The sequence below is a fragment of the Myodes glareolus genome, chromosome 14 (genome assembly GCF_982192425.1).
Source record: "Myodes glareolus chromosome 14, mMyoGla1.1, whole genome shotgun sequence".
Classification (NCBI taxonomy): domain Eukaryota; kingdom Metazoa; phylum Chordata; class Mammalia; order Rodentia; family Cricetidae; genus Myodes; species Myodes glareolus.
The window spans coordinates 13,584,308-13,605,464 of record NC_142039.1 but is presented as its reverse complement, the minus strand read 5'-3'; the positions used below and the strand labels follow the sequence as shown (position 1 = coordinate 13,605,464).

Sequence of the window (21,157 nt, the reverse complement as noted above, 5' to 3'; positions counted from 1 at the left end):
ATGTGGGAATTGGGATATAAGGCGTTAACGGCTCTGGGTAGAGACTCAGAGCCAAGATTAGATGGTCAGTGTGTGTGTTTGTGTGTGTGTGTGTGTGTGTGTGTGTGTGTGTGTGTGTGTTTACTGCTGTTGTCAAGGAGGCAAAGTGAAAAATGCCAGGGTTTAGCTTTCCCATGCATTGTGAAAGATCCACACGTGTTTACCATTACTTCTGACCACAGAACTCATGGAGAAAACCCTTGAGTCAAAGGCAAAACAAACTGAAAATCTTTTTTGGTTTTTTTTTTTTTTGAGTATATCTTTCCAAAAGCAGGGTTATTGGTAAAGAGATTTGTTTGTTGTTTATTTTTGAGACAAGATTGCTGTACTATTGCCCAGGCTGATATCACATGAAGCTCAAGTGAGTTTATTGCTAATCTCCTAAAAATCTGGAAATACCAGAAAATCACTGCTGCCCGACTTGGTAAACAGATTTTTAAAAGTAGCATTATTCAGTGAGAGCTTGTTTTGAACAAAGATACAACTGAGACTTTGCCAAAATAAAAAATCAGCCATGGCATCATGATCAAAACTCTGAACTAAGGCAGTATTCATTTCTAATCTTCACTGCTAAAAATATCTTAGAGTATCACAAGGAAGTCTAAAATGTCAAAGTGGGCAAAATACAAACACACATTTAAGTGTGTAGTATGCATAAATCTGAGGGGAAATTCAGTGAGTTTCTGAACAACTGTCTTTGGACGTGAACCCAACCAGTGGGTATTCTTTTGCTTTTTTCTTAAAGCTCTATCTAAGCCAAACAATTGATTTCACAGCACACAATTACCATAAAACAATGACAGGATTTCATCTTTCTCAACTTTTCCAGTCACTTGCTTGAAGAGTTGGTGCCTGAGCGACGTGTACCCTCATCATAATAAGGATCCTTTAAGGACAGAGGAGCACGTGTGTTCTTACTTCTCTCGGTGTCATGTTATGTTTGCCACAGCTTAGCAGGAAGTGGCACCATGAAAGCAATTCCATCACCAACTGAGAGGAAGGGGTCTCCCAGAGGGGGTGATACACATGCCAGTTTTGCTGATTTAGATCATTGCTGACCACAATTCATAAAATCACTTTCATGGCAAACATCATGAATAAACAAGGCTCAAGATAGACACCAAAGAGTAATCATGCAATAATTTAAAAGGTGTCAAAACAATGTTCAAACGTGAAAACGTAAATATGATGTCTGAGCTACAGCTTTGAAGGAAATCTCAGGGAAAGCGAATGTGGCCGCTCTGCCTCACAACTTATAGGGCCGACTGTGTCACCTTCAGCTTCGCCGTGAAGGGCTCAGAAGATCAGTAGCTCTCCTTGACCTTTGACCTAGTTACTTTGTAAATCTGTTTCTTCTCTTTTAATAGACATAGTCCACACAAGTCCCTTCAGGTCTGCTCTGTCACCATTTCTGCAATTTCTCCAACTGTAATCTCCTTCCATGACATCTTTCACCCCCTGCTTTTGAAACAATGGTAGTGGACTGGGAAGAGGACTCGGTGGTTAAAACACTTGGATGAGGACTGGATTTTGGAAACCTAGAAACCCACATTGAGAAAGCCAGATGGGCACAGTGGCCCACTTGTATTTCTAGCCTCTGAAGGGAGAGACAGGATCCCCAGAGCAAGTTGGCTAGCAAAAGCAGATCTATGAATGAGCTCTAGGTTTGATTGAGAGACTCTATATCAGTGAGTAAGGTGGAAGAGCAATGCAGGATTATTCCTAACATCAGCCTCATAGGCCCCCAGGTCTATCCATATGGAGAGTCAGGCCTTCACATACATACACATAAAAAATTAAAAAAACAAGAATCACCCATTTCTTAGGATATGTTGTTTCCAACTGTCTGTCTTTCAAAGTTCCTTCCTAACTGAATTATATATACCTTGGGGACAAAGACTAATATGGTGCTACTTAGTTTAGAAGTCTTGGCCATAAAAAGCAAAACAATAACCACCATGTTTATGGTACTGAGTTCCCCCATCAGCGGTTTACTGCATCATCCTTTTGCCTGGGACCCTTACCTAACTTTGACAGGCACAGTGCTTCCAATCATTGCACAGGATTTTGAATTCTGCATGCTCAAATTGGACAGAAGTACAGTCTCCATTAAGGTTCCCTGTCTATAGTAATTGGTGGCAACAGTACCAGATGATCCACTGTGGGGATGCTGGACTACAATCCTCTCTTCATTGCATAGACCCATAGGCATATAATCTGACATCATGTCTGCCTATCTCAGCTTCCACAATCTCCTAATCTGCTGCTGTCTCAGCTTCTGTTCTGGTTCTTTCTCCCTGTTCTATCATGATAGTGCCCCAGCAGTGATGTGGGATTCCCCTATGCATGCTGCGAATATGCTTTAATACCATTGGTTAATAAAGAAGCTGCTTCAGCCAATGGCTTAGCAGAGTAAAACCAGGCAGGAAATCCAAACAGAAATATAGAAAGAGAGTAGGCGGAGTCAAGGAGACACCATGTAACTACCCGAAGGAGACAGATGTCAGAACTTTGCCTGGTAAGCCACAGCTTTGTGGAGATACACAGAAGAATAGAAATGGGTTGATTTAAGATGCAAGAGTTAGTCAATAAGAAGCCTGAGCTAATAGGTCAAACAGCATAGTAATTAATACAGTTTCTATGTGATAGGGTCTGGGTGGCCAGGAATGAACAAGAAGCCTGTTCACACAGCAGTTACTCCATCTCGGTCTCTTGTGTGCATCTCTGTATCCTCTTACCTATATTACTGCTTTAATTAGAGGTTTTATTTTTTATGTGTATGGGTATTTTGCCTGCAGATATGTCTGTGTACCATGCATGTGCCTGACAGCTACAGAGGCCAGAGGGCATTGGATCCACTGGAACTGCAGTTACAGATTGTGGCAAGCAGTCATACGGGTGCTGGGAACTAAACCCAGGTCCTCTGGGAAAGCAACTAGAGCTCTTAATTGCTGACATTTCTTCATAGGTGCCCTCAGGCTACTGTCTCAGTGCCTGTGAAAGCCCCACTCCCTATATTATTATTGCAAAATGTACATCAGCGAAGTCACTGCATTTCTTTATATACCCGCAGTCCTACGGCTCAAAATAAAAAGTCCTCTCTGGAGATTAGGGATGTAATACGTCTGGCGTGTTTGTCTAGCATGTTCAGAGCCTTGAGATCCACCCCAATAGCAGAGAAAAATGCATCTATGGTGTTTCCCTGGGGGCAGCAAACCTTATAAGTTTTTGCGCTTGTCTTTTATCAGTTGCATAGCCAATACTACCTTAATTTCTATCACATTTTTATTGACTCTCTATAGAATCTTTCAAGATATTTTCAAATTTTTCATCCATGGCATTTAATACTGAGCCATTCTAAATAATCTATGTACTGCATGTACTGTTGTGTATACACACACACACACACACACACACACACACATCATTTTTTCAAGACAGGGTTCCCCGTAGCTTTAGAGCCTGTCCTGAAACTCGCTCAGTAAACCAGGCTGACTTTGAACTCATAGAGATCTGTCTGTCTCTGCCTCCCAAGTGCTTCAATTAAAGGTGTGTGCTACCACTGCCCAGCAATATAGTTCAAAGAAGAAGACCTTTTTTGTTCTTTTTAAAACAGGGATCACAGATTCTGTGCGTTACCCCTCTGCATCTACCTGCAGAGTCCAACTAATTCACTCTAAGAAACTGACCCCCAGCATCCATGTAAGAAAAATAACAACAGAATCACAACAGCTAAAACTTGAGTGCTCCCAGAGACCCAAGCTCATAGTTCTAAGTCACAAAACAAATAAAAATGTCCAAGTAGAAGGAATTCCCCTGAAAGGCCCACGGTAGTCCATGACCAAGAGTGAGAATGAGGGCTGAGAAGAAGCATGGCTGACCCCTTGGGGGTTCCTGGCTAGCTTTCCCAAAGTGTTTTGAGAAGCCCTTGGCTCGGGGCTGAAAGTCCAGTTACCCAGAGTAGCACTGTCTTTCAAATCCAGTCACTCTCAGAGGGTCCTGAAAATGTTTTAAAATCTTCTCCTGAACCAATTTCTGAAAACTCTAGGGCCCCAGAAATCTCATTAACAACTAAAAAGAAGACAGAATGGAGTGGCCCCCATCTGAGAGGATGATGTCATCTGTCCCCCCACAGAAAAGGCCAGGCTTTCCTTTGTGGAAGTCCATGGTGACATCACCTCCGGCTCACAGGCCGGTTAGCTCTTCCCTTGCTGCTTCCCTAGCTGAAGTGCCCGCTGCCTTTGCAAATGTCATTCACAGAGCTCCTTGACCTTGTTTGTATGCTGGGCTCCACTGCCAAGGGAGGGGAGGCCTCGGGAGCACAGAGAAGGGCTGAGGGGCGGGGTGTGTGCAGCTGGCCGGGAGCTCCTATTCATCCAACTTATGGAAAGTTCTATACACCCTTCAACAGCCCAGACCAAGGCTCCCAGGGTGGAATTCAGTTTCTGAACAATGCTGTCAGTGGTGAATTCTGTGAACCGATTAGCCAGGGAGGGCGGCCGCGGCCATTTCTTTCTTTTTAGGGTGGAATTTTCTTTGAAGATCTGCATAAAGGCACTGCAGTGTGGGCTTTATCTTGCCTCTACAGAGCCACTTTCCAAATGCATCCACAGAGAAGGCCTGCTTGTAGATCCATTTTCTTAAAGTAAATAGAAGATGTGTGCTGCTGACCAAAAGGCACACTGGGTAAATGGATTTATTTATTACTGAGCAAAATGAATGAGGTGTGTAGGGGGGTTCCTGAGCCACAGTGCTGAGGAGATGATGTCACTGTCAATTCCGGGCTCTGTAAACCTTGGCTGAGCTCTTATAGCAGAGTCTGGGAAAGAGCCAGTGGGGCATGATTTGGTTCTGACGAAAAGAGGAGAGAGCTTTAACTTCACCTATCCTGGCAAGTGAGGAAGAGATGCTCAGGGCCAGGTCAGATTAGAGATCCTGAAGCCTCCCCTGACTCTGAACACAGGCCCAGAGGAACAACGCGGAGACTTGCCTTTGGTTTTTGTCTGCTGATTTTGGTTTCTGTGCACCCTTGCATTTGTGAAAACGGAGAGTCAAATGCTTGCAGAGTGAATTTCAGTCAAGGATGGGCAGCGCACACCTGGGTAGCCCCATAGATTGTGCCACCAGGTGACCAAGATGGTCACCATGATGACATGGGCTAGCACTGCAGTGCTTGAAACACGCCCCTGTTGTTTAGTGATGCATGGCTATGCTTGGTTTATATTTTGTATTGTACCCTTATTTTAAGTCAATTTGTCATGCTTTGCCATCCTTGAGGATCCCACTCCAGATCTATTTTAATTAAAAATAAAGGATTTGCATGTTGGAAGACACCGTGGCCTCTACAGTTTGAGTTTGTGCCTTATGGCCAGCTTGTGGTAGCCACTGCTTAAGTTTCTAGCCCTCTCGACTGCTTCACCCTTTGACCCTGATTCTAACCACGTGTGACTTGTCAGTGCCATCTTGTTCCTCCTGCATCCTTACGTCACTGGGTCATTCCTTTCTTTTCCCTGATTTGGCCAGATACCACCTGCTTATTTTTCAGGTTTTAGTTCAGAGGTTGCAGTTTCATAGAAGACTTTCCTGCCTGCCTGCCTGGCCCAAGACCATCGCATCTTTTTTTCCTGTGTGGTCCCTCAGCCCTTATCAGATTTGATTGTGCATATTCATTTCCACGCTTAATGTCTTTCCTTTATTGCAATGTCTATGGGAATTCAACCGTTTTGGTGTGTGCACATAGATCTGTGTCCCTAGTCATAGCATGGTATCTGGTACAAAAGCATTCCCCCAACACCCATAACTTTAATAAACAGAAGAATGACAGTTTATAATTTTTGTCTTCAGGTTTTCTCTAAGGGATAATCAGGTTGCCACTGCCAGTGAAGGCCTTCTGCCTGCCTTACTCTGCTGACTCCGCTTCTCAAGCCATGGCAAGTTATATGTTTCAAACATAGAACGTAATATATATATATATATATATATATATATATATATATATATATATGCCATAGTGATAACATGTACATCAATTAATTTTGTATAGATTTTTAACTGTTAACAATCTCCTTCTAGAAGATTATTGTCAAGTACCCTTTATATATACTAGGCAGTACAGAGTTAATTTTTTTTTTCAGCTTTGGTCCTAACTACTAACATACTGTTGCATAACTCTGGCTCTGAGTTTAGCAAATTTTCGGCAAATGGGAAAAAATTTTGCAATAGTAAACAGGAAAAGAGAATAGACAGAGGGTGTCTTTGACTCTCTTAAAAGAAGACAGATTCCAAACAGAAGTGAAAGAAAAATCTTGGCTCAAAAAAACCGTAGTGCTTTCAGCAGAGGACTTGGCATGTCAGCTAGAAGAACCCAATGATACAGTATGCAGGGTGCAGCCAGTAATGGCGACCCCATCAAACTCTTTAGGGTGACCAGTGTGGCTAGAGCCTGGAGAGGAGGGTAAGCAGTCTCCTGAATAACGAGATCAGCTAGCAAAAGCACTGCCATCCTCTCTTCATTCTTCCCTCCTGAGTGCAAGGCTGCATCACTTAGGAAGAGATTGAAAGGCAGCAAGAGCCAAGCACTGACCAACTGAATCCTATCTCCCAGGACTTGGAACTGAGATAGGAGTTTACACTCCTAGGCAATTCCTATGTGTACCTAGGTTTGAGGACCACATTCCCGAGTCACTTCCTGAACTGTACTCTTATGTGCCCAGGGGAGCATTCTGCCCTTTAGATCTTTGAAACAGAAAGTCGTCTCCTTCTGGACTCATGCTACCATCCCGGCGCTGTTCGAACCTGGTTATGACACTGTGTGGCTTGAGCATCTTAGAAGGATTTTCCGGATTCTGGGGAGACTATCTTTCTACCATTTCATTTCACCAAGCTCAATGCTGGTTTTGCCTTGCTCCTAAAACTGAGTTACACTGAATATTAACATTACCCTCTGTAGAGAAGGTCTTAGAAACTTTAGTTGGTCTGCCTACTCCTCTATGTTTACAAGAATCCCAGTGAGGTCTGAGGTTTTAGGTCATCAGGAGAGTACTTGCCTAGCACATTTGAGGCCCTGGTGTTGATCCCACAGCATTGCAAAGCTAGATACAACCACAAGGAAACCCCTAATTGTTTTGTGGCTATAGATACCTGACATACCCTGCTCTCAAGATTACCCCAGAACCCAACAATTTGAGAAATTTTCAAGATTTTCCTGCCTGGTTTCTTTTTCCAGTCCATCTCTAGATTACTTAGAATTACAATATTGTTGAACAGCAGAACACTGGAGAAATCAGCTAAATCCTTATAGTAAGTCAATCAATTTATAGTGAGTTCTTTGGGATATAATTTCATCATAAGTGGAAAGAGTCTCATCCTGATACCCAAGGGTTCTACAATTGGGGAGTTCTGTATGGCAGCTCTGAGGTTTATGTGGGTGAGCTGAGACACTGATAAACTCAAGTATCAAATGCTCTGGTACTTGCTAAAGTACCTCTGATTCATATTCTCTCTCCTCCCTCTTCCTCTGTGTGTGTGTCTATTTGTTTCTGTGCATTTCCATGCACACGCTCATGCCAGGGATGGATACTGTGTGCCCATGCAGGCCGAGTACAATGGAGAGCGTTGGTCCTCAGGGTCTTTCCTCCTTTTGTTTGAGACAAGATTTCTCATTGATCCGGACCTCTGCCAAGTAGGCTAGGCCAGCTGGTCAGTGAGCTCCAGGGTTCTGTTCCTCCTCACGGCCCATCTTTCCTTCACTGGGATTATAAGTTTGCTATTGTGCTTGGCTTGGGTTCAGGGATCTAACTAGATTTAACTTGTGAGACAAGTCGTTTACCAACTGAGACAACTCATCAGCCATTTCCACCGATTTTAACAGGATTACAGTTTAGGCATACGCTAGATTTCTGGTATAACATTGCAATTCTATCTCTCTTTGATTTACTGAAGTTCACCATGAGTTCTAATACTGTGGTTGAATAGTTGAGAACTACTGTATTGCGCTCTTTTGACGTTGGATTATCCTAGCACAATATCTCTTAAACCTTAATCATCAGGAAGATCAACTAAGATACTGGTCTGGATCTACTTTCAGGTTTCTGATCCAGTAGGTCTGGCATAGGGGGCCTAAGAATTTGTATTTCTGAAAAGTTCCTTGTGCAACTACTCTTACTGGGGGCCACCTTTGGGAAGCCATTGGTCTGGGACCATCCCCCTGTAGACTGTCACACAGGAGATCAATTTTGAAGTCTCATGTCTCGTGTTAATAGTGACTTTTAGAGAAGTAATTATCTCCACCTGCTTCCTCAACTACTCGTTTGCAGTTGGGTTTCAGTGTGCCCCCACTCCATTTAGTAGACACAAGACATAAGCCTGGACTCTTGTATCCAGCTCAAATTATCGGCCGTTCTTCTCATCCCAGCCCTTCCTTTCCCCTTTCACCGACCTTTCTGACTCCTATTCTTTATATTGTCCTGACCATTCTCTTTCTGACAATGAGCCTCATGTCTCTTTCTGGGCTCCTGCACCCGGGAGACTCCCACGCCACTCTGTAGTGTTTCTGTTCTAGGGCAGAGGATCACATCACCTGCTCAAGCAGTTATCCACATTGCTTCTACTTTAACCATTTCTTCTCAGAGCACTAGCAAAAGTTAACTCCCCAAATTCCACAAATGTCTCAGTCAGTTATCTTAAGCATAGCTCTAGTTACTACTTTGCATTTATTATTTATTGATGCTACTGTATTCATAGATAGAATTGACTAAATAACAATTATTAATACAACCAGTATCAACACAGGACTTACCATGAATGAACCACTGCATCTTAAATCCATTCTCGCCTGTATCAATCCCATCTGTGTAGAACAGTACATGAAGCTTGGATCCTGTGGTGGCCCCTGGTGGGGGGAGATCTGTTCCACAGTAGCGTCCTATCTTTTGGAGTCCATCATAGAGCTGAAATTAAAGAGAAATTTCACAAAGTAAAAACACTGCACATATTTTTGTTGTTCTCTTTGTTTCTTTGTTTGCTTTCAAGGAGTACTAGCTTCGCTACATAGATGCACACTGGTTCAAAAGTTAAAGGTGTGTCTACTCTCAAGGGATATTATAAGATTTAAAATTAATTGCATATAGACTGTTTCAGAGAAGGATTAGATTACTAAAGCCAGTAGATGTGAAAATTAGACTACCAATTTTGTTTTTATTTTAACCTGCCAAGCCCAAATTAAAATCCAGAATAGGGAACTAGGCTGACCTTGAACTAATTATGTAGCCAAACATTCTCACCCTCCTGACAATATCTCTCTAAGTCTGGGAGGGCAGGTGTGCAGAACCGAACTAGATTTCTGCTGTGCTGGAATCAAGCCGAGGGCTGTGTGCATGCCAGACAAGCTCTAGACCAACTGGACTCCACTCCAGCACCAAGTGAGCCCTTTCAGCAGCAACAAAGCATGCCAGTGATGCACTGTTTTCATTGCAATTTTGTCATTCGTTGAAAACGACTCCAGATTTTTGTCAGTACATAAATCTGATCCTTTAAAGATTTCTGCTAAAATTTCTAATAAAGCTTCCAAAGGTACACTTTTTGGTGTTTTTGCAATTTTATTAAATTCCTTAGCAGAAAGTTTGTACCAACCTAAAATCATATTAGCACGTTATAGACACATTTCTTTCCATGTACGTTCATTAAATTTGACTACTATCATTTTTTATTTTTGCTTTTCTAAATATTCCACCTTTTTCTTAAAAAATAACTTTTTCACACAACATATTCTGATCATTGCTTTCCCTTGCCATCTCCTCCCTTGTCTTCCCCACCTTCCCCTTCCCACCCTTCCTACTCCAAGTTTTCTCTCTCTCTCGCTTTAGAAAACAAAGAGGCCCAGCCCACTTTAAATAAATGAACCAGAGTAAAACAAACAAATGGGGAAAATGGAAAGTGCATGAAAAACGCAAACACACACACACACGCAAAATACATGCACACACACAAAACCCATAAACACACAAAATTGGAAATACTAATGCGAAGAATGAAAAGTTGTGCTTTTGCAATTATTGTCATTTGTGTTAGGCTGAGTACTACAGACTAGAGCCTTCTCACTGCGTGTTGAATGGGCATTTGCATTTCCCCCCTGGGAGGTTTTCTGCTGGGGGCATTGCCCATTATTACATGGACATATTTCTACAGCTTTCTTGGTGTCTCATTTAAAAGACATAATGGAGAGATAGTTAAACAAATATTCAATTTAAAATAAAAGAAAAACATTTTTTCTCCTTTCACATAGGGAAAAGAATGCCATCCTCAAAACATGGCCTCCTCATGTGGAAGCCATTAGATTTCTTCTTCATCCCTTCGAAGTCCACATTAATCACTTTGTTCCAGTTACCCTTAGAATGATACTAAGATGGAATTTTATTTTGAGAGTTTCTCTGGCTGTCCTGGAATTCAGACTGGCCTTATAGTCAAAGAACCACCTGTAATCAGAGTCCTGGGATTAAAGGGCGCTGTGTCTGCTCTCTGATTTTCTCATTCTCCTTTCAGGCTTTTTTTTTTTTCCCTGTGGGGATTGACCTGTCTCATGTGCTAGTAAGCACTCTATCACTGAGTTATATCTTCAGCCTTCCCTGGTTACTTATTTTTAGTTGATGTGCCTTTGAGTACATGCATAATATGGACTCTATGACTTTCAAACTGGTACCGTTACTTTTATTAACTAAAGTGTGATATGTGTCCCTTAAACACATTGACTCAGCCACGAAAACCTTATAGAAAAATTTTACAAAGTATTTTGATGGAAGCTTCACAATTTCAGTAATTAGATATGAATCTTTTCCACTTCTAAATGAACCCTTTGGGTTATTGTTATAGGTTGTTTTGAGACAAGGTCTCATTGTGCAACCCAGGAAGGCTGGAAATTCACTACGTTACCTAGGATGGCTTAAACTTGCAGCAATGCACCTGCCTTGGGTTCTCATATGGTAGGTTCACAGGGGTGAGCCACCATGCCTAGTGAGACTTTAGCTCTTTGCTTCTCTTTCTACTCAGGCAGTCACATTTCCTCCCTTTCTAGTGAGGGGCACAGCTTTCTCTTACCCCTACTGACTGTGAGTTTCCTTAGGGAACAGGCCATCCCTGATTTCCTTTCCCGCATTGTTAAAAGCAGAGAATTATGAGGACCCCAATACACATCTAGTGAATGGACACTTTGATTTTTGCCACCAGTGTATTTACTTTGAGGACTGAATCTGTACTACTACGTCTGTATAGTTAGATAAGAATTTGAATTATAAAATTGCAAATATCAGTCTAATAATTCTGTGCAGTAAAGGGTTTGAATCCCTTTAGTCATTCTGCAGAGTGGGGACCTAGATGCTGTCTTGTTCAGACTCATAAGAAATCACGATTTCTGAATGTCGGCTGGTCTCATCAAATTCTCAACAAGTTGTTCATCATGATTATAAGATGTGGGCAAGGTCTGCAGAGACTGAAAGTGGGAAGCAGAGTCTAATATGCCATTGATACTAAATCCATGATTTTTAAGTAAGCGAATAAGATAGTAGTCATTTCTCAGATCTATTATTTTACCTTCCATATTTCTTTTCTGTAAATATTCTTACTTTAAGAACTTAGATTTCTTACCAGGTTTCTAGCATACTACATGTTCTGACTAGTTTTATGTCAACTTGGCACTGCCTAGAGTCATTTGGGAAGATAAACCCTCAATTAAGAAAACACCTTCACCAAACTGACTTCTTGGTAAGCCTAGGGAGGGAGCATTTCTTGATTAATGATGTGGGAGGGGCAGCTTACAGTGGGCCACACAACCCATGGGCTGGTGGTCCTGTGTGCTCTGAAACAGCAGGCTGAGCAAGCCATGAAGAGCAAGCAAGCCAGTAAGCAGTATTCCTTCATGGCCTCTTCTTCCAGTTCTTGCCTCCATGTTCTCGCCTTGACTTTCCTCAGTGATGAACTGTAATATGGGATTGCACATTTGAAATTACCCTTTCCTCTCCATGTTGCTTTTGGACATGGTGTTTACTTCAGTAATAGAAACTCTAAGGACACTACATAGTGACAGAAACTGAATGAAGGAGGAAGAGTGAAAGAAAGAAAAAGGAGGGAGGGAGGGAGGGGAAGAGAGAGAGACAGAGAGGGAGAGAGAGAGAGAGAGAGAGAGAGAGAGAGAGAGAGAGAGAGCAAGAACAAACACAACAGGAAAATCAGAAGAGAAGAAGCAAGAGCCAAAGCCCATCACCTCACGTCTTGGACTCTCTCATCTTCTACAAGCTAGAGGCAAAGGTACAAGGAAGTATTGAGAGTGCTCCCGGGCTGGGCTGGGAGTGCTCCTGAGTCACTGTCTCTTTGTAGAACATTTCTCTTCAATTTCAGAATTTCGGGTTCAGAATTTCTATCAATTTTATTGCAGGAAGTCTATTTTGAAACTGAACACAAAATTATACTGTCTCCAAATACTGACCAAAAAATCAAGTCTTTCAGCTTGCTTTAAAACTAACTTTGAATGTGATTTAATGACTAAAGCTGAAATTTCTTCATCTCTAACCTGCAAAATTTAAGGTAAGCACTTTTATGATCATAAGAAGCCTCAACCTGGTGGATTACAGTAAGCACTGGATAGCAGCAAGCTGAGGAACATAGTTGGATTCTATAGAAGGTCATTATATATTCCAATACATTATAGAGCATTGTTTTCTCCATAGCTCAACAAGCTTAAGAGCTATGACCTTTTACATGGTGTAGAGGTTAATTTTTCTTTTTTTTTTATTTAATGGAACTTCTTCTCTACAGAAGGATTCCTAATGCCAGACGCCAGTGACCTTAAAGGAGTGTATTGTGAATGGGACTGAGCAGAGTAGGTTACCAAGAAGAATGGGTTTGTGAAAACACTGATGAATGAGAAATAAATGTCTTTATCCTCTAGGAAGAATGGAGTGAAACATCAAGCAGACATATTTGGAAATGCTTAAATAAAATGTCAGATAAATTAATGAACTAATTAGTGTACAACAATACTTCTACTAGAGAGAGGGGGAGAAACCATCCCATTCCTTCAGTTTTATGCCCTTTTAACATTTACATTTAATTAAATCAGGTCTTTTTGTTTATATCCACACAGATGGTTAATGTCACCTCCACAATTCATTCCCAAGTAAACTCACCACACAAAAAGTAACAGTCATTTTTCAAAGTACACAAATACCAGTCACCATGGAAACCAGTTGGTGTCTTGCTGCTCTTGGTTCTGTTTTCACTGCAGAGTGTTCAACCACAGGACAATCCAGCTGTGACTCATAGCCATGACCAGAAAACACACTGGTTTGGGCCTGGTAAAACTATGATTTCTTCTGCTTTCAGAGAGCCTGAACCACCCCGCAGAACCACTGAGAAGTTCTAAGTGAGCTCTTTAGAAGCAAACTAAAATTACAGGTGAGATTCTCTTACTTTGAAGGTGGGCTCTAATTTGTGTCTCTGAAAGTTCTTTTTTTTTTTATTACTTGAAATGGTTCTCACTTTGTCACACTGGCTTTCAAACACGTTTCAAATGTGAGATTGGGTCTCAAAAGGCCTCCTGTGTTTAGTCCTGTCAGTTTTTCTCTTAGAAACACAATTTAAGTATAATGTTTTTCGTTCAAGTCTCCCTCACCTCCTCTCCAACAACAACAACAACAACAACAACAACAACAAATCCTCAGCCCTTCTCAGGGCACATAGAGAGGAGGGAATCCCTTGGCCAGGCCACACTTCTCAGCATGTTGGGCTATTGGGTTACTTCCTCTGTGAGGATGAAAATCTGGTGCAAACATGGAGACCATTAGTGAGTTTAGATTCCAGTTACTATATGGGCCCCACTCAATATTAAAGACCCCCAAAGCAAATGATATAGAATTAAAGACATATTAAAGACAAAAGCAATGCAACATCTGAAATAGTCCAATTATTGTGATAGCAATTCTTCTTAATTTTACTTATTATTACTGTCTGTTTGTGTATGATATATGTGCATGTGGAGGTTAGAGAAAAACTTCTAGAAATCTATTCTCTCTTTCCATCATGTGGATTCTGGGAATTAAACTTAGCTCATCAGGTATTCACAGCAAATGCTTTTACCTGTTGAGCCATCCCATTGGCCACTAAGATAGGGTTTTTTTTAAAATTTATGTTATTGAATGTGTATATGTGTGAATGGTGTTTTCTGGGGTCATGTGTGTGCAGATGCATGTCTGGAGGCCAGAGGACATTGCTGAGGTATTAATCCTCCCCTTTCACCATGGGATCTAGGGATAAACTAAAGTTGCTATCCTTGTAGATGCTAGTGCCTTCCCTTGCTGAATCATTTCACTGGCCCTGGAGATTAAAGTACCCTGGCTTTCAGGCATGGTGGCGCATGTCTTCAATCCCAGTACTTAGAAAACAGAGATAGGTGGATTTCTTTGAGTTTGAGGCCAACTTTGTCTACAAAGTGAGTTCCAGGACATCAGAGAGATCTTGTCTTAAAAAAACCAACCAACCAACCAACCAACAAATGAAAAAGTTCCCTGGCTTTGTGGGCACTTTCAGAATCACTGGCCATCAGGGTCTACATGAGCATTGCATGAGCAGCACCCAGGGCAACATGCTCTGCCCATAGCAGGCCCTCCCTTCACCGACACTTAAGAACATGTTCTTCAAGACCTTTGGTTTGCAGGAGTATCTCCTTTGAGTTCTTGTACGATGTTGTTTGGTGACTTTGAAAATTTGTGACTATAACGAATGAAAATGATAATAGTGTCTACCACACAAGGAGACGAACAGGCTGATGTTTTCCTAACTCTTCTAGCATGGGGGTGCAGCAGTGAAGCATCCCTCTTTGCTTCAGATGAACACAAAAGTCATTCTTTATGTATACTTTTTCCTTTCCTTTGTACTTTTTCTTTCCTGTTCCTGGAGCTCAAACCCAACATCTTGCCAATGCTAGGCACACACTGTACCACTGAGCCACCCCAATAATCTTAAGTCTTGTTTTCTTATTTTCTTGAAGTGTGTCTAGAAGTAAACCTCACTTTTCTCTATCACAGAAGATTAATTTTAAGACAGAGAAAGCAAAGGAAGACTTTCTTGTATGATATCATTAAAATTGGACTAAACTTGGGAAAAATTTAGTCACATCCTATCATATATAAAACTTGAAACTTGCAAGGAAAATGACTTCATATCTGAACACGTAACAGAAATAATCTATCTGCTGTGAAGAGGAATTTTCAGATGCAGCAGAGACTCCTCTTTCTCTAGATAAAGGGAGACTCTTGTCAGTGCAACGAGGCTGACTCAACTCCTGAGGAGTTCTTATGTGGGCTTCTGAAGTCAAGTGTAATTGATGGAGCCAGTCATTTCCTCGCTAGGACATCCACAGTCAACGAGGTCGTAGTCAGACACAGTCCAGCCATGGCAGCTTTGCTTATCGCACAGCCTTGATGAAATTATTTAACTTCGTGAATCTACACTTTTTGTATGAATGTGAAAGTTTGGTGTCACATGGTCCATACAGGTTTGTGACAAATGAGAAAACTACATGGCAACAAGGCCTGACTTGTAGAATATGCTTGAAATGTTTTCCAACACAAAGGGAACAAAATTAGTTTCTTTTTTCTAAAGAAACCACCCAAAAGTAGCTTTGTGAAATGAAATATGAGTCTAGACGGCAAAGGCTGACTCATGGTTAGCACTTAGGATGGTCACAGGGAAGAAATGAATCAAGCCTGGAAACGGACAGCCCCTCCTTGTATCATGTTACTGTGGCGACCTCAGTTTGAGTGGCCACTGCAGGCGTCCCTGACATTCTGGGTGCAAAGCCAGCTGCGAATCTTCCTGTGTGTGGTGAAGGAAGTGACGTGAGTGTTCAGGACTGCAGGGAGTGTGATCCATCATAGCCAGGGATGGCCCGACAAGAAAGAGGACGTCAGAAGTTGTTGAGGCTAACATGATGAGGCGAGAAGGGTGGGCATGCTGAAGCAGAAAGTGCTCTTCCTTGTTTTAGTGACCTTTCTATCTACCCTGCACCTCCTGCTGGTCCTGGAACACAAGGGGATCAGAGCTGCTGAACTCTTGGAACACCTGTTCACTTCTTTTCCCCGCTCCACCCCTCCCCCCAAAAAAACAACTGTAGAATGCCTATGGCATTGACTCATTATTTTTCCGGTGCTGACGATGAACCCAGGGTACTGTGCAGGCTGGGAAAGTATTCCATCTCTGAACCACAGTCCTCTTCCAAGCCCACGAGTGATCCTTATGGATGCTGTTAAGTCTTACGCACATTATCTTAGTAAATATGGCACTTTTATAGGCTGCCGTAAATGTTAAGGGCTTTGGTATGTTTCTGTAATTCTGCCAAAGGAAAAATCACAGAGTCGGATACAAAGCTGTCATTATGAACAGGAAAAACCAAAGGTATGTGTGTTGAGGGGGGGGGGGTATAGACGGCTGAACTGCAGAAGGTCAATTAGGCAGATGTTGAGGAAGGCTGACAGAGCAGGACACACTCAGGATTGCTCCACCATGGCTCTTTGGAAGCTCAGTGCCTCTCCTCACTCAGCTGTAGCTACTCCAGTGCCCTGGCATGTGAGGCTCACACACATCTCACTATGGGAAGAGCCTTGCTGCCATGTGCTGCCAGGGCGGGGCAGGAAATGGGCATCTACAGTCCCTGATTACTCATAATGCCAGGCTTCGCATGGGGGTGAGAGGCCCGCAGAGCACCACAGTCCGAGTTATTTTGTGTTCCTTTGAATTAGAGGTTTATCTGAAACCCAGAGGGCTTAGTGCCTGTCCGCGGGCTGGCCGGTCTGGATCTTCTCTTACTGCATTTATAGGTCCGGCTCTCTATGGGTCACCTACATCAGAAGTCAAAAAGGTTGCTTTCTGTTCTTCTGTTGTGTTTTTTGTTTGTTTGTTTGCTTTGTTTTATTTTTTCAATCAGTGTATAACCTTGGATTTAAGATAACAATTTAACTACAAAGATCTTTCTGTCAGATTGTTTAGAAAAGTGGAAAGTGTAGGGCACTAAATGTCTCCCAGCAGGCAGCACTGTAGTAAGGAAATGAGAATGTGGAAAATGACACATAGAATAGATATGTCCCATAAAAGTGTCAGAATTAGCTAGAATGCATGAGGTGACCTATGCGTATTAAAATAAAATAAACATAAAAAGAGAACAGTAAATAAATACTATTAAATATTATTAGCAGTGGTGCAACTTGATTTCTTGTTTCTTCTAGACTTTTCTATGTTTTCTCAATCTCCTGCAATGACTATGTGTTCTTTTCAGATTAGATAAAATCTATTTTTAATGCATTATTTTGGGGAACTGTTGACATCATAATATAAGTACGTTCTGGTAATGTTTCCCCTATGCTAGAATTCCACACTCTTCTCAGTTGTCAGACACCCAGCTGGCCCTCTAAAAATATTCTACTATTTCCATATCTCTCTTCTGCACTCAGGATCAAACATCAACATTGCTGTCCTAAATATTGTTATGGAAAGTAATCTGTTTCAACAATATCTTCAAACCACATTGATCCCGAGTCTTTTTCTGCGGTAACTTTTTATTATCAATTATTGTAATTCTTCATTAAAAATCAGAAGCCCAAGGACTAAAGACTTGCTATGAATATTGGCTTCTATAGCAGCTGATGGAGCAGTGAGTGCCTAGTTCCCTCCCCAGGGGGAGGGGAAAGGTTTTGAATGCCAAGAATACTCTCTTGTGACTATATAAATAGTTAATTCCATCGCTGCAGCCTTCCTCTGCCAATTGTTCTGCCATAGTGAAACACTAGACGCTCTAAAAATAAATTATTGTGTCTTCCAAAATTCTCTGCATCTGCTGCAGATGGACTCCGGGATAGAGAAAAGTCTAAGTGATAGAAAAAGATGAAATCTTAGAGCCTTGAGCCTCAGAGGCCTAAGGAGCTTGCATCTGCCTCTTCCCCCAAGTTGCCACAGCTGAAAGAGGAAGCCTGTTCAATAGGAACTGAAATTAAAATATCATTGCATATTTTAACATGAGAAATGAAAGCAGAGGGGAGCAATGGAGGGGGTCCTGCGTGACAGGTTAAAATGGATGTGAAGATGCAGTAATTATTCTGCATGCCAACTAAAAAAGCTAATGTATGTATGTATGTCTGTATTATGATACCTATAATGTTGCAGTTGGAAATCTGCCTCATTTTAAAAAGTAAACAAGAATCCACAACTGGGATTCACAATATTTAAAACTCAGCCTTGTGACCTACACCTTCCTACTCTGCAGTAATGTGCCTGCAAACATGGTCCTCTCTGTGCAGTGTGCCTGCAAACATGGTCCTACCCAGGCAGTGTGCCTGCAAACATGGTCCTACTCGTGCAGTGTGCCTGCAAACATGGTCCTACCCATACAGTGTGCCTGCAAACATGGTCCTACCCGTGCAGTGTGCCTGCAAACATGGTCCTACCCATGCAGTGTGCCTGCAAACATGGTCCTACCCATGCAGTGTGCCTGCAAACATGGTCCTCTCTGTGCAGTGTGCCTGCAAACATGGTCCTACCCATGCAGTGCGCCTGCAAATATGGTCCAATCTGTGCAGCGTGCCTGCAAACATGGTCCTATCCATGCAGTGTGCCTCCAAGCCTGGTAGCAGATGTCTCCAGGACGTAGCAAGAGGGAGCTGTTGTGGGTAATAATTTCAAGCTGTGAGCACATGAAAGCGTTCTAAGTGGCTTAACGGTAGCTGAGGAAATTGCTGGGTTTGGTTCTCGCTCATCTCTGTCTCCTGCTCCTGCTTCAAATCTGAGAGGCTATGGAGCACAGAACCATAGCTCTTCTGAACTCCAGGGCTGGCTGTCTTTCGGGGACCGGTGACTCTGCATCAAGTATAGCAAATTAATCACTTGAAAATTATTAAGCATGAGGATGGTCAGAAAAGAGCAGCATTTCCCCCTTTCCCTAAAGAAAGGGATTTTTATATAGCAGTCTGTCCTTAATCTGATCCTCCTGTCTCAGTCCCTGAAGTGCTAGGATTATAGGTATATGCTACCAGACACCATTCCCTACCCCAAAAGAATCTGGATCACATTAAAACAGAGATCTCTTAAATTTTTAAAATTAAAAAAAAAACAAACAAATCACATTTTACCTAGACAACTCGGGAGTCAACATTTGTGTAAGATGCACCTTGGACTGCTTTCTGACTTAAGAGAGTCCAGCCTTGTCGCTGAACTTCTCACAGTTCTGTAGGTCAATTATCTTAGTGGAGTGTTAGAGTCTCACAGCTGGAGTCATGAAGAAAACTGAATCGCTGCATACAGTGTCTCTTTACACTCACGAGCAAGTGGCAGGTGGCTTAGGAGCTGCTCTGAACTGTAAGCAGACTGCTAAGGTCCTAGAAGCGGACTTCCTCTAAGGGACAGTTCTAGGAAGGGTGACTCATCTGTCAGGAAGTGTGCAAGGAGGAGCCTCCAGATGAAAGACATCTGCTCAGGAAGTGTGCAAGGGGGAGACTCCAGATCAAAGACAGGCCTGTTGCTGCTCACACAGAAACTCCTTTGCTTCTCTGCTTTGCTCTAACTAGAAAGTGAGATTTTTATTACCAGGCTGCTCAGATTTAGACAGAGGAGGCCTGCGGTCTTTGTTAAGAAGGCCGAGAGGCAGAGGGAGGGAGCCTTGGTCTCCACACATGGGGACACTGTGTCCAACTCAGTGCCGGAGAGTTAGGAACACTGTCCTGAAGACTCTAGCCTGCGGGGTGGGTATGCAAGTACTCATGTGTGGAGAGTGCTTTTGTGAGCTTGTGGATCTCGGTCCATGTGTGTGCTGCTAGGTGGAGGCCAGATATCAAGACCGGGTGCTTCAGTTGCTCTCTAGTTTTTGAGACAAAATTTCTTCCCAATTTAATGAGGCTGACTGGTCAGATTCAGGGGCCCTCCGGTTTCCACACCCCTATCCCCTAGGACTAGGTTACAGAGATGCGAGGGGTGATGTCACACCCAGCTTTCTGTAGAGGACTCTGAACTCAGGTCCTCATGCTTGTGTGTCACACACTTTAGTAACTGAAACAAACCCTCGGGTCTCAACTACAGTGTTTTACTTGGTGCAAAAGGCTCCCGAGGGCAAACAGTACTCTGTGGGATTCTGTTCATGCTGGAATAACAATGCACTGTTAATGGGCTTGCATTCTCTACCATGCATCATTCTAGGTTAAAATGCCTAGCATCTCCGGGATGAAGACAGTATTGTCTTCTCTACTGTAAAATTCTACAAGTCGAGATGTGTGCAGGTTTAATAAGGCAGAATCATGAAATTCATCAACTATTCAAGGAAAAACATTGTTGCTTCCTTCACCATTTTTTTTTCTAAAAACAAGTGTTGAGATGTAGAAAAGTCCTCATTCTCTGTCAAAGGATTATAGAGAACAACGGCACGGATTTTAATGGAAAGGATTGAGCAAGGCAGCTATGGGGCCTAAAGTCTATGGGTCACTTCTGGCCAAGTAATATCTGAAGAGCGCTGTGCTTTATTCTTAACATGCCACACCAATCATCAGTTAAACCTGATTGGAGTAAATGTGCTTAAACAGATTCGATTCTGATAATGGGCTCCTCAACAGCACAAGAACGAACTCTTTCCAATTGCATTTTTCATGGAGAACTAAGGAAGACTACTATTTTTCTTGAAACCAGGATTTCTGAATACTGAGCAATTGTTCTGGAGCCCTGCGTGGAAGCAGTTAGGTAGTCATGTGACTGACTATGATAGGCAAACACAAACATCTTTTTTTTACTTCCCTTGTTGGAGACGTTATGAAAAAAAAAAAAACTTGAACTGGATAAATAATTTTGCCTTTAAACAGATTCCAAGAAAGAAAGAGAAGCCAAAGTCCTAACCAGAACTGAATATATGGAGTAAGGGGACCTGGAAGTTGAAGACGGCCCACATAAACTGTGGGAGTTGCTGACCAGTTCAACCCTGGGCTTGGGGGAGGGAGACAGACCTCACTAGGCCAAGCTACCTTGCTGGAGAAACACAGGTGGCATTTTCAAGAAAATATTTTGTAATAAGGGTGGAAAGCATGGTTCTCAAATGTCCTGAGAA

At 42.3% G+C, this 21,157-nt stretch overlaps 1 protein-coding gene across 1 annotated transcript in view; it reads right to left on the bottom strand.

Moving 5' to 3' along the window:
- Cubn (cubilin) overlaps nucleotides 1-21,157 on the bottom strand; it is a 207,081-nt gene that overhangs the window by 122,947 nt on the left and 62,977 nt on the right. Inside the window, exon 28 of the mRNA XM_087896351.1 lies at nucleotides 8,837-8,987. Coding sequence (XP_087752477.1) covers nucleotides 8,837-8,987 — 151 coding nt within the window. The remainder of the gene's footprint in view (nucleotides 1-8,836; nucleotides 8,988-21,157) is intronic.